The sequence below is a fragment of the Sorex fumeus genome, unplaced genomic scaffold, assembly GCF_029834395.1.
Source record: "Sorex fumeus unplaced genomic scaffold, SorFum_2.1 ptg000018l, whole genome shotgun sequence".
Taxonomy (NCBI): Eukaryota; Metazoa; Chordata; class Mammalia; order Eulipotyphla; family Soricidae; genus Sorex; species Sorex fumeus.
The window spans coordinates 30,070,061-30,083,457 of record NW_026606075.1 but is presented as its reverse complement, the minus strand read 5'-3'; the positions used below and the strand labels follow the sequence as shown (position 1 = coordinate 30,083,457).

Below are 13,397 nucleotides of genomic sequence, written 5' to 3'. Positions count from 1 at the left end.
CAAGCTAAAGGGGTCATTTGTGGTACTGGGAATCAAGCCTAGAGGGCTTGCATGCAAGACAAGTGTCCTACCAGTTTTACTCTCTCCAGTCTACAAAGCTTGCACATGCACCTAAACCCTGAACTATTTCGCAGGTTCTTGCCCAGCTTTTTTTCTTTGTTTAATGGGGGTTGTATTTGTTTTTGGGCTACTCCCAGCAATGCTCAGGGGTTACTCCTGGCTCTGCATTCAGGGAATTAACTCTTGGTTGTCCTTTGGGGGACCATGTGGGATGCTGGGGATCCAGCCTTGGTCTTCTGAGTTCAAGGCAAATGCCCTATCCATTGTACTATCTACTCTGGCCCCTTAATTCATGTTTTAAAAAAGCTATAAAAGAACTGAGACTTCATTTTATGTTCTTTAGTTGCAATTCCAGGTGGCTTGTACTAAATCTTAAAGCCAATAATTTGATAACAATTTTAAATTAGATTTTAAATTTGGTTATGCAATAGAGTGGATTTTAAAGATCTACTTAAAATTCATGACAAAGATTCTAAGTTTAGGGCTGGAGAGATGGTACAGTGAGTAGGGTGCTTCCCTTGCATGCAGCTGACTCTGGTTTGATCTCGGCATCCAGAAGAGGTCCCCTGAGCACACTAGGAGTATGAGTGCAGAGCCAGGAATAACCCCTGAGACTGGCCCAAAATCCAAAAAAAAAAAAAAAATTCCAAGTTTATATAAAAGGTTAGCTACCCACATTACTTCTCTGAAAATATTCACTACTGATAAAAAATAGTATTCACCAATATTTTGCATGCATAATATGTGTTTTATTCTTTGAAGATGGTTCTGGAACACACTAAGTCAGGCCCAAGGTTAAGTTGAAAAGTTTATAGAGTTTTGAAATGATATGTTACAGCATATGTTATGACTGTTCACTCTACCAAATCTTGATCATAGAGTTTAGTGTCCACCTTGCTGACAGTAGCACCAGTTTTCCAAGTAGCCAACCATCATTTTTCTCTTGTCTGCATGGACTTCTTCTCATTAGCTGCCTTCTGCTTTTGTTGCATGATCTCAGAGTCCCTATAATAAAGGTGAAGTTTGTAAGTTGTTATAGAAAAACTGATTTTATGTTCTCACTTGTTCTCTATATTATACAGAATTAATATTACATATAAATTAAGGAGTAGCTCTGTCTTCATGACATAGCACATTCCTGCAAAGGAAAAACAAGACAGCTACAAAGAAAATGAGATAATGGAAAAAGAACAGTGCTTTTTAGTTCTCTGTTTGAAATAGGCTTTGCTTGCTGTGTGACCGTAATAAAGTTACTTAAGTTTGGAGCCTCAGTATCTGATTCTATGCATTAGAAATAATCTTTTCACTCATCACTTGTCATCCTGTTGATCATCGATTTGCTCGAGTGGGTGCCAGTAATGACTCCATTTGTCCCTGTAGCATGCTAGTGTAGCCCAATGGCATATTGGGGGCTCTTTCAGGGTCAGGGAAATGAGTTATTGTTACTGTTTTTGGCATATCGAATACGCCATGGGTAGCTTGCCAGGCTTTGCTGTGCATTGGAAATAATACAATACCTTTTACTGGAATTCACTGGAGAGAAAATATTAAACCAATGTTACTCAACTGGAAGTCATTTGTCCCATTCCCCATGTGAACTCCCCCTCTCCAACGATACTCCATAGGGACTACTTATAAAAAAAATTGCAAAAATTGGGCTGGAGAGAATGTACAGTGGGTAAGGTGCTTGTCTTGCATGTGGCCAATCCAAGATGCATCCCTGTCATCCTATCTGGTCCCCCAAGCACCACCAGGGGTGATTCCTGAGTGCAGAGCTAGAAGCAACCCCTGAACATAAGTATAGCCCAACAACCCCCTTCCCTGTCCCCATCACAGTTGCAAAACATGGGCCAACGTTATAGTACAGACAGTAGAGTGTTTGTCTTGCATACCATCAACCCAAGTTTGGTCCATGGCACCCCACCGTGTTCCCCAAGTCCTGCCAGGAATGATCCTTGAGCACAGAGCCAGGAATAAGCCCTGAGTAAAAACCAAAAGAAGTCAAAAATATTGCAAAAATGAGGATCTACAATATGAGAGTAGAGGGCTAACTAGTAGGATGGGCAGAGGGGAGAAAGGAAAAGAAACGGAAAGGAAACAGGGTTAGAAGGGACTACAATCACAAGATGGTTGGAAACGTTGCATTAGTCGAGAGTGACTTAAACTTTTTCTATTTGTGGCTCTTTTCACCCTAAGAACTAGGAATTCATTACGCAAGCTGACTTGAATTAATTTTTGTTTGGGGGCCACACTTGGTGTCCTAGTGCTATTTCTGGCTCACTGCTCCGGGGACCATGTGGTATTGGGGATCAAACTGGGACATTGCTGCACCTTTAGAAACCTTTTATTATTGGGGTCTGAAGTGATAATACAGCAGGAAGGACACTTGCCTTTCATGTGCTCAAGCTGGGTTTGATCCCTGTATTCCATGTGGTGCCCCTAGCACTGCCAGGGTTGATCTAGTGCAGAGCCAGGAGTGAGATCTGAGCACCGCTGGGTGTGACCCCAAAACAACAAATACGAAAAAGAAAACCTAAGCATTAGGTATCTAATTAAACACTTTTATAAAGAGTTATGGTTTTTTTCTTAATCTTTATTGTGATATCAGTGTGACATTTAATTGGATGTAGATTTTTTTCAGCTCTGTGTTCCTGGTTTGCTCCTGGCTATGTCAGGGATGAACCCCAGGTCAGCTGCATGCAAAAGAAATGTCTCAACCCCTGTTAAGGCATACTTGTCTCTGGCTCTTATCACTTTTATTTCATTTATTTATTTTGGGTTGGGGCCATGCTCAGGGAATACTCTGACTGTGTGCTCAGGATCACTGTGACCATGTGTGAAGCCAGGGAACAAACCTGGGTCGGCTGTGTATAAGGCAAGTGCCCTACTGCTATACTGTCTTCCTGGAACCTATCAGTATCTTTTTAGTTTTTTATTGTGGTGCTGGGGATGAAACCCAGGCCCTCACACAAGCAAAGCAAGGGCACTCTACTGCTGAGCTAAAGCCTTGCTAAAACTTATCACAAAAAGTATCATAGAAAGAAGATATGAGCAATACAGGCTTAAACCTCAGCAAACGATACTTTTAATACTAATGCTTTGCTGTTCAGTTCCACACATATCAGCAAAGCATTAGTGTTAAAAGTATCATTGTTTGCTGAGGTTTAAGCCTGTATTGCTCACATCTTCTTTCTATGATACTTTTTGTGATAAGGGCTGGAGTGATAGCACAGCGGTAGGGCATTTGCCTTGCGCGCAGCCAGCCTGGCTGAGCCGGGTCGATTCCTCCGCCCCTCTTGGAGAGCCTGGCAAGCTACCGAGAGTATTCAATATGCCAAACACAGTAACAAGAAGTCTCACAATGGAGACGTTACTGGGCCCGCTCGAGCAAATTGATGAACAACGGGAGGGCAGTGCTTTGCTGTTACTATTTTGCGATGCTGTGGATCAAGCCCAGGACTTCACAAGCATGTGCTCTACTGTTGTCCCACACATGTGACAAAATGATTTTTTTCTCTTTGTTTTTGGGTCACACTGGCAATACTCAGGGGTTACACTTGGCACTGCACTCAGAAATTACTCCTGGCTGTGCTTGGGAAGACCATATGTGGTTTCCGCTTTTTTTTTTTTTTTTTTTTTTTTTGCTTTTTGGGTCACAACTGGTGATTCACAGGGGTTACTGCTGGCTCATGCACTCAGGAATTACTCCTTGCGGTGTTCTGGGGACCACATGGGATGCTGGGTTAAACCCGGGTTGGCTGCATGCAAGACAAATGCCCTACCCGCTGTGCTATCACTCCAGCCCTGGTTTCTGATTTCTAACCCAAGTCAGCTACACGTCGAATTATCTGGGGAGATTTTTTAAAGTCAGATTATCTTAGATATGATAATATATATCTGTAGTACCTCATAATTCCCATTCTTGATTCAATTAAATTGGGCTTGGGTGTAGGACACAGGGTTATGCTGATGGCAAGTTTTCCCTGGTGGTTCTGGCCATTGGACTATACTAGCACGTGACAGGGATGAATGGAGATGTTACTGGTGCCCGCTCGAGCAAATTGATGAACAACGGGGCAATAGTTATAGTGATTTGTTTTGGGACCATGGCAATGCTCAGGAGTAACTCTTGGCTCTGTACCCAAAAATTCCTGTCAGTGCTCAGGGGACCATATAAGACATTCTGGATTGAATCTGGGTCATTCACATGCAAGACAAGCACCCCACCTGCTGAATTATCACTCAGGCTCCACATGAATGCAAATTTAAACTTAAGCTAAGTATTTCTGTGGCAGTTTTATATTGTCAAATAGAGTCATATATCGCTGTATTGGTTGGAGCATCTAATTTCTCCAACCAAAAGATCTTAAAATGTCAATTCAGCTTGGGAACCCTCTACCCCACCAAATATACTTTTTGTCTCTTTCAGAACAGATCTCACTATAATTGAGCCTTTCTGGGAGAAGGGTGGATGTCTCCCAAGTTGTGCTCAGGGGATTTGGGAGCCACTCCTGGTGAAACTTGGCCTGGCTGTGTAGGTCAGATGGTTCAGTGCTTCACCTGGTGACATGCTGCTTCTAGGGAGCATCAGTGTTGGAGACACCAGGTCCGCAGCTAGCAGTGCTCAGGGAGTTTGTGATGGCAGGGATCAAATTTTTTTGGGTCACACCTGGCAATGCACAGGGGTTACTCCTGGCTCTGCACTCAGGAATTACCCCTGGTGGTGCTCAGGGGCCATATGGGATACTGGGAATTGAACCTGGGTCTGCCGTGTGCAAGGCAAACGCTCTACTCGCTGTGCTATTGCTCCAGCCCCAGGGATCAAATTTAGGGATCCGCATGCTAGGCATGCACACAAGGCCATTTCCAGCCCATATAATTGAGTCCTCTGTAATCCAGATTATCTTGGGTAAACTGTTCACTTTGAACATGTTGCAACCCTATCATCTAACTGGGTCTTGCATGTGGAAGATGTTCTTTTACTTTGCTAAAAAAAGTCCTTATAGTTTGGTGAAGTTGTATGAGATTCCCCACACAACAAAAGATAGCCTGAGAGCTTTAAACATTTCATTAGTGGGTTGGAATAATGACTAGTCCCTGTAGTTTTTTTATACTCGACACACAACAAATTTCTGCAAGATAGCACAAGTCTACCATGGATTTCAAAAAATGGTTTCATTCTCTAAAATGAAACCTATGAGCTGAGAATTCCCTTAATGTCACTCACCTCTGCTTTCGTTGGGAGGCAGTCAAACTATCCTCTTTTCTTTTCCCCTTACTAATTTCCTGGGATTTCTTCATATTTTTCTGGCGAGCAAGTTCTCGTTGATTTCCACCTCAGAAAAGAAACAGTGACGCCTTTTCCATCTCCAAAGTCAATAATTACAATATAAAGTTCTTACTGAAATCCATTTTTTTCTTTTGGTTTTTGGGTCAGTGACACTGACCCAGCGATACTCCTTGCTGTGCACTGAACAATTACTCCTGGTGGGCTCAGGGGACCATATGGGATATGGGAATCAAACTTGGGCTGGGTGCATGCAAGGCAAGCCAGTTTACCCATTTTACTATCTCTCCAGCCCCTTGAAATACGTTTGCTTTTTTATAGACACACCAGCAGAGTATAGACTGGGGATCTAACAAGGTCTCTTAAGCATCTTTCCTGATCTGACAAGGAAGAAGCTTAGAAGACAAGCACTTAAGCTCTTAAAGAGTATCATTATACCAAACAAAGTGCTCACTATATATATACATCTACACACACACATATATATACATCTATATACATACTCCCATGCATTTTTTTGGGGGAGTCACACCTGGGCAGCTTAGGCCTTACTCCTGGCTTAGCACTCAGGAATTACTCCTGGCAGTCCCCAGGGACCATCAATGGGCTGCACGCTCTCACTAGCATAGACCCCATCTTCAAAACTGACATTCCAATCGTCTTTTGTGTCATTATTTCAAATTCAAGTACTACTTTTTGAAGAGGGGAAAAAAGAGTCCCAGAGCTCCCACCTCACACAAGTTGGACTATCACAACCCCAAGGAGAGATGCTTGTAAAACACGATCCATGAGGGCAAACAAAAGAAGCAGGGAGGAGACTCAGCTGTCCGGTCCCCATCAGGCCTTAGGACTTTAGGTACCCGCAGAAGTCACCTGAAGATCAGGCTCCCCACGCCACAAATCTCACCTCCAGGGCAGCAGCTCTCTAAGGGCTAAACTCCTACCCGAGGGGCAGACACCCGGCTGGCCCTGACCCGACTGGGGCCGATCATCGTCTCTCCTGAATGAAGCCGGGGTCCGGGCCCGCTCGCTTTAAAGGCATTCACCGGCGGATCCCTGGCTCCCCGCGGGCACCCCCCTCATCCACCCGCGTACTCACGGGCCATGCTGGTCAGCCGCCGGGGTCCGGAGAGCGCGCCTTGGAAAAGAAAGGCTCCGGTGCAAGCCCTGCGCGGTGCCCACCGGTTAGTGCGCAAGGCTGAGCCGGAGCGAGGCCCTCCACCCCGCAGAGCCTCGGCGGCGCGGCTGCCCCGCCCACTGAGCCCTGACAACCGCCGCCGGGGTGACTGCGCGTGCGCGGCGGGCCGGGCGGGGCCGCGGCTCCGGGCGGGTGGGTGCACCGCAGGCCCCCTTTCACCTCGCGAGGGTCTGAAGTCTGTTTGGTTTTGGCGCTACGCGAGGCGGTGCCTAGGGCTTACTCCCGGCCCGGCGCTCAGGGACCGTTCCTGGAGGGGCTCGGGGGACCAGTGTGGTGCGGGGGAATCGAACCTTAGTCGGTCGCGTTCAAGGCAAGCGTCCTGCCTGCTGTTCTGTAGAGCCCCTATCGCTGCTGAACAGCTGAGACGGGCTCATTAAAAGCTCGGGCCAGGCTATAGGTAGACGATCTCCGTACAATATGTCTCCCAGGGACCCCATTCTCTCTCTAGCAAGAAATCACGTGCAGTTTCTTCACCCGAGTTTTAAATCTATCTCCACAACTTAAAATTTCTACGGACTTTTGTTTTGAGTTTTGCCACACCCGGCGGTGCTCAGGATTTACTCCTGGCTCTGCGTTCAGGGGTCACTCCTGGCGGGGTTCGGGGACCTTATGGGATGTCAAGGATGGAACCCGGCTTAGCCGCTTACAAGGCGAGCGCATTTCCCGCTGTACTATGACTCTAGCCACACAAGTTAAAATTCCAAGCCCTGCTAATGCTCTACAGACCCCTTTACAAACAATCGAAGAGCGATCAGATAAGAGAAAGAAGGAAAACGGAAGAACAGTTCCCGTAAACCTAGAGGCTGAAGAAGAGCGGGCCGCGGGTTCCTGGGTCGAGCGAGCTCCCGCGACCGGAGCGCGCCTCGTTCCGTAGTTTGACAGTTACCATGGCTCCGGTCGCCGCGCCTCTGACGTCAGCCCGCGGCGCTCCCTGATGACGCGCCGGCCCCGGCGCCGTGGAAGGGCGGGGGGACAAGGTGCAGGGAGACTTGGCTCTCGGTGAAGCAGGGTCATGAAGAAGAGGCGGTGGCGGGAGAAAGGAGGAGGCGGTGGGGGCGCGAAACTGCGGTAGCTGCCGGCCGGGCGGGTGCGGGGCTTCGTGGGGGCGGGCTTGGTTCCGAAAGCCTCTCTCGGGCAGCGGCGGGGCTCGGGGCTGAGCGCGGCGGCAGGGCCGCCTCCCCGGGCCCCCTGGCTCCGCCATGTTCCGCCGGGCGCGCCTGAGCGTGAAGCCGAATGTCAGGCCTAGTGTGGGCGCTAGAGGCTCGGGCGCCGCCGCCCCGCAGCGTGGACCCGACGCAGCTCGGCCCCCGGAGCCCGCCGCGCCCGCTGCTGCCCCGCGGCCCGCCGAGCCCGCGGAGGAGGCGCCGGCCGATTTCGGGGGAGCGGAGCCCCCGGAGAAGGCTCCCAGGAGCGGGTGAGTGTGCGCGGCTGTGGAGGGGAGCGGCCCCGGCAGCTCGCCGGCTTGAGCCGCTGCTTAACCCGGCGAGGACGCCGCTGTTTGCTCCCGCGCCTTCAGTTGAGGGTTCCTGAAAGCCCCGCCGAAGTGCAGTTGGCCCCTTGGACCATCATCACGTCCCCATGCGGCCAGCGGGGATTTGGTCGGGGACTGCAGATCCTCGGCGTGGGGGCGGGGGGGGGGAGGTGAAGGGAGGAATCCGGGCTTAAGACTCTTGGAAGGATACCCCCGCAGGGTGTGTTCGTTGGAGAAAAAAAGACTACCCAGTCTCCAATCTTGAGCTGTGCGTAGCCGGGGTAAATCGTTTAAACCGTTTTCAAAGCCTCTCTCTCTCTCTCCCTCTCTTTCCCCCCCCCCCCCCCCTTTTCTCAAAAACGAATGTGGCCTTTGGTTCTGCGGATGTGGGTCGCCGGGGAGGGGGACGGCGGTCTGGCCCCTGGCTTTGGTTTGGGAGCGTGCCCCTTTAATGACGGTGACCAAGCTTTCTGAGCGGAAGAAGCACGTGTCACGGACCACAGTTTTGGAATCGGGATTCCTCTTCTGGATTTGACAACTTAGTAGGCTTGGCCCAAGTAGAGTTGACCCACCTGTAAAATGGGCATGGTTCTATTCCCGGCTTGGGAGAGGTGTCGTGGAGATTAGAGCTAGCCCAGAGAGTCTGGCTGGCGCAGGGCTCAGCAGGATAGCTGCCTAGAACAAATTTCTCGTTTCGAATCAATGGGATGGGGCCGGAGCAATAAAACAGAAAACCAAAACAGACAAAGGTGGTGGAGTCCAGTGATTAAAGACGAGGCATGTTGGACTGTTTATGCCTCTGTGTCCGTACTGCGTATGCGAGGAAACCAATAAAAACCATGCCTGTCAAATGACAGCGAGATGAGACTGTATTCTGGGAATTCCTTTCAGGTTGGCTTGTTGACATGAGGAGATCTGGTGCTTGGCAGAAGTTATTTTGATGCTTAGTTTTTCCAAGTTTCTTATATAAGTTTGTTTCAAAATTTCTCCTCAGGTGGAGAATACAAATAGTTCTCACTGTTAAATGGCTACAGTATCACAAGATCGGTGACGCTGGATAATTTAAATAAATTACTCAGTCTGTAGTCTTAAAATCACAGCTGTAATCTTTAGCTAGTAGATATGAAATCTTGTGACATTTCAGCTAGTTGCTAAGTCATTTTATTTTATTTTTGCCTTGTTTTTGGTCCATACCCTTGCAGTACTCAGTGGTTACTTCTGGCTCTGCACTCAGGTGATGCTGGGGAGACCTTATGGGATGCTGGGGATCTAACCGGGCATACTTTTTAAAAATTTTTTGGCTGTACCCAGTTGTGCTCAGGGCTTACTTCTGGCGCTGATCTCAAGAATAACTCCTGGCTATGTTTTGGGGGACCTTATGGGGTGCTGGGGATGGAACTCAGGTCAGCAGTCATATGTGAGGCAAGTACCTCCCCACTGTGCCATCTCTTTAACCCCTATTTTTTCTTTTAACCACACTTTTTTTTTTTTGGTGGTCCTTGACAGTGGAATTTTCTTTTTCTTTTGAGGTGCGGGGATTGAACCCTCTTCACACAAGCAAGGCAAGTGTGCTCCCACTGAGCTAGGTGCTTGGTTCTAGCTATAAAAGTTTTTACTTTATATAAGAATTTATTTTGGGGGCCGGAATGATAGTACAGCGGGTAGGTTGTTTGTATTGAACACAGCTCATGTGGGTTCGATATCTGGCACCCCATATGGTCCTCCAAGCACTGCCAGGAGTAATTCCTGAAACAGAGCCTAGGGTAACCCCTAAGCATCGCAGAATGTGACCCCAAAAAGAAAAAAAAAGAATTTTTTTCCTGTCCTTATGCATTTAACATAATTGTATTACATGTAAATGATGTGTGTGCCACATGACAATAAGGGCTGAGATAAGGGTTTCTTAAATTGAATAATTTTTTTTGGCCACACCTGATTTGCTGGGGCCCACTCCTGGCTGTGGTGCTTATGTACCAGGCGGTGGCTGGCATTCTGCATGGCCAGCATGTGCTCCAGCCCACTGAACCATCAGCCCAACTCAAGTGAGATTTTAAATTGAAGACTTTTTTGTAAAGTTTAGGGTTTTTTTTAATTAGTTTTTTTTTCAGTAATGTTTATTGAGACACTGTGATTTACAAAGTTGTTCATAATGAAGTTGTTTCAGGCATACAGCATTTCAACACCAGCCCTACCACCACCGTCCCCTTCCCTCCTCCAATATCCCTCCCACACCCTGCCTTTCCCCGTGACAGGCATATACCAAATTTATTTCATATCGCTTGGTCCAATAAAACTTAAAGGAATGGCAAATAGAATTGTCTGAAAATAAATCTATAAAAGTCAATTTGTAATGAATTGCTATTTGTTCTTAACCTTTCTTAATCTACTAGAGGACAACCAATTGCCCCATCTGTGAGTACAATACTCAGTGCTACATGATAGGAAGTTTTTCCTGTCCTTTAAGGGAGCTTTTAAGGTTTCTTGCAAAACTGGTTTCAAGGCTTGAACTTTCCTAAACTGTTGCCTGTGAGAAGATCTATATAGTGCCTTAAATCTGAACGATAATCTATCTGGGTAGAATATTTTTGGTTAGGTATTCAATTCATTGAGTTTTTGTACTATATCCTTCCATATTCTTGTGGTTGGAAGTGTCTCATTTGATATAAGATCTGCTGTACATCTAATGGGCTTTCCTTTGTACATAAGTTCCTTTTTTGATCTTACTGCATTTAGTATTCTGTTTTTATCTCTACATTTAATTTTTCTGAGTATAGCGTGTTTTGGAGTTTTCCTTATGGGTCTCTTTTCACTGGGGTCCTTTGGATCTCTTGGATTCTGTGCCTGTAATCGTCAACTCTGGGAACTTCTTAGGTAATGTTTCTTCACATTTGACTTCCTGTTCTTCAGGAACTCCAGTGATTCTTATATTGTTCCTCTTGAACTCATCCCATGGTTCGTTGATAGTGAGTAACTTTATAACTCTAAGTCATGATGATTCAATAAAAAAAAGTCAGTAATTTAATCTAGTCTAGGAAGATATCGATATGAGCAATAAACTGAATTTTAAAAATTCTTAACCAAAGTGTTGAGCCTAGTTCAGGGCTGCTTCCCTGTGCTGGTAATTAAACTTTGGGACAGTAAGACACGGGCTGGGGGAGATGATTGGGTAGAAGGTATTTCTCTATTCATTTCTCTCCCGGCCTACAACACACACACACACACACACACACACACACACACACAAAACCACTAAAGAATTCTCTGTTATATAGTAGTTAACTGTTCTAGTATAGGTGCTCTGTTTTAGAGACAGCATAAATATAAAACTTAAAACTTAATGTGCTTTTTAGGGACTTGGAAGTTTAAGAAATGTTGCAATCTTCATAATGATTTATATGCTTAAAAAAATTTGTTGAACAAAATTTCAACCTTTCCCACAATTAGTATACAGTGATTTTTAAAAATATGGAGATTTTCAGATTTTTGCCATAGTTTTTAAAACTAGAATATTTAAAGGTAGATCCATAAAGGTGCCATTTTTCTCTTCCAATTTCAACAGTGATGAAAAGACCGATGGTGAGAATGATGTTGTTGAAGAATCCAGTAAATCTTCCTCTATTGTTTCACAGAGAAGAAAGCGAATATCAAGTACTTCTAGTGTGGTTAAGCCTAATGTCAGTGTTCCTTCAGAACCTGAGCCCTTGTCTGCAGTTAACTCAGAAGTTCCTACACCAAGCCCTGTTCCAACAGCAGAGAAACAGCCATGCTCAGATAGATATCGGATATATAAAGCCCGGAAACTGAGAGAAATGTTAAAAGAAGAACTGAGAAAGGAGAAGGTAAGTAAGAAAAGTCAGAATTTTTACTCTTAGGTGCTCTATTTCTATTTTCATATGGGTAAGACATCAGAGGAAAAGTGAGCATCTGTAATATTTTGGTAGAGGAATTAAACCAAATAACATTTTCCATGTTCATAGAATATCCCTTTTTGTAAGCAGAATAAGAGAAACTATGGACTTAATAAGCTATTTTTTCATGATATTAATTTTTATTTACTTTGTTTACCTACATTTTTATTGTGCGCTTGTGTTTCTAGAAACAGTGGAAAAACAAGTATGCCACAAATGAAAGTCAGAGGCCTCCAGATCGTTCAAAAATGACCATGAGAGACTTCATATATTATCTGCCAGATAACAATCCAATGACGTAAGTAAATTTTATTTGTTTTAGTTTCTTTACATACATAGTGATTTATATACTTTTATTAAAATAAAAAAATACCATTTAAATTTTTTTGTGGTGTTGGGTATTGAACCTGGAATCTGACACAATCAAGGCATGTAGGTCCACTGTTGAGTTACTTCTTCCTCCCTGATGCATCACTATTCTGGTATAGGCTATTATTATCCAAAAAACTGTGGCAAAATTTACAGCATTGTGTGATGATTTCCTTTTAGATATCCTTACAGTTTTGGGGGCCACACCTGGCAGTGCTTGGGTCTACTTTCATCTCAGTGCTTTGGGGCCATGCAGTGCCATGGATCAGGTGTGTGTTGTAACCCTTTGAGCTATCTACCCAGCACTTAAATGGAATTTTATAGCGAAATCAGTGGTATTTCAAGTAACTGCTTTCTTGGGAGGATAAGTTATGTGGTTTGCCTCTGATACTGAACACGAGTTTTGAGGGGCCCGGGGGCTGCGGGGAATGACTCAAGTGGCAGAGCACTTGCCTGCCTTATGTGACTCCCGGGGTCTGGTCTTCAGCCTGGCTTGGCTGTCCAAGTTTCATGGGGTGTGGCCTTGGGAGACCTTTGTGCATCTCTAGGGTGGCCAGTATTAAAAACAGAAAGGTTTTCTTTTTTCATATTACTAGGATAAGCCAAGCCAACTAAATAACTGTTTTGTAATCAAGATTCCAATTCCGATTTTTGTATATTCTAATATTGCCTGAAGAGGTGATACAATGTTTGTTTCTACCTCCTAGTTAAATACAGTGGTAAATTGATCAGTAAAGGTTTTATGAAGAAAGTTTTCATCAAAGGTAGCCTGGGAGGCCCAGAGTTTTCAGTAAACCGTCTTACGTTGTGAGTGTAGTTTTTTCAGGCCCCAGAATGCATTGGTCTCTTTGAAGGAAGGGTCAGCCCTAAGACTTAGTTCTCCTTTTTTTGTGTGTGTGTTTGACAGTAATTAGTCCTCTGTGTCTGGGCTTGATGATTCCCAGCAGGACTTGGAAGACCACAGAATGTCAGAGATTGTACTCAGGACTCTTGCATGTTTTCAGCTCATCCAGCTCCTGGCTTGTGAGTTGTTTGACTTGTAGGAGTTGGAGACAGTCTCCTTGTTACTTCTTGCCTGAGTCCTGGGAGCCCTTTTTATTGAGG

At 45.5% G+C, this 13,397-nt stretch overlaps 2 protein-coding genes and 1 non-coding gene across 3 annotated transcripts in view; 2 read left to right on the top strand and 1 right to left on the bottom strand.

Annotated features, from left to right (window-relative positions):
• Positions 1 to 787: 787 nt before the first annotated feature.
• Positions 788 to 6,587, bottom strand: LOC130021793 (small EDRK-rich factor 1). The gene is made up of 3 exons (XM_056112604.1): positions 6,447 to 6,587; positions 5,288 to 5,396; positions 788 to 1,065 (listed from the first exon to the last, which is right to left on the bottom strand). Exons 1-3 carry the CDS (start codon positions 6,451 to 6,453, stop codon positions 993 to 995), a joined length of 189 nt encoding a protein of 62 aa, XP_055968579.1. The 5' UTR covers positions 6,454 to 6,587; the 3' UTR covers positions 788 to 992.
• A 1,030-nt stretch (positions 6,588 to 7,617) lies between these two features.
• The window catches only part of BDP1 (B double prime 1, subunit of RNA polymerase III transcription initiation factor IIIB), a 76,229-nt gene continuing 70,449 nt past the window's right edge, over positions 7,618 to 13,397 (top strand). Inside the window, exons 1-3 of the mRNA XM_056112415.1 lie at positions 7,618 to 7,959; positions 11,576 to 11,855; positions 12,113 to 12,222. Of these exons, the coding sequence (XP_055968390.1) occupies positions 7,745 to 7,959; positions 11,576 to 11,855; positions 12,113 to 12,222 (605 nt within the window). The 5' untranslated portion in view covers positions 7,618 to 7,744. The remainder of the gene's footprint in view (positions 7,960 to 11,575; positions 11,856 to 12,112; positions 12,223 to 13,397) is intronic.
• On the top strand, positions 11,092 to 11,225 carry LOC130021871 (small nucleolar RNA SNORA36 family). The gene has a single exon (XR_008792218.1). It is a non-coding gene; the product is annotated as a small nucleolar RNA SNORA36 family (small nucleolar RNA).

What these genes read in the sequence shown, in the direction of transcription:
- LOC130021793 (XM_056112604.1), bottom strand. An exon ending in GCCTCCCAACGAAAGCAGAG is followed by an intron (nt 1,066 to 5,287) that starts GTGAGTGACATT and finishes CCTTTATTATAG; the next exon opens with GGACTCTGAGATCATGCAAC.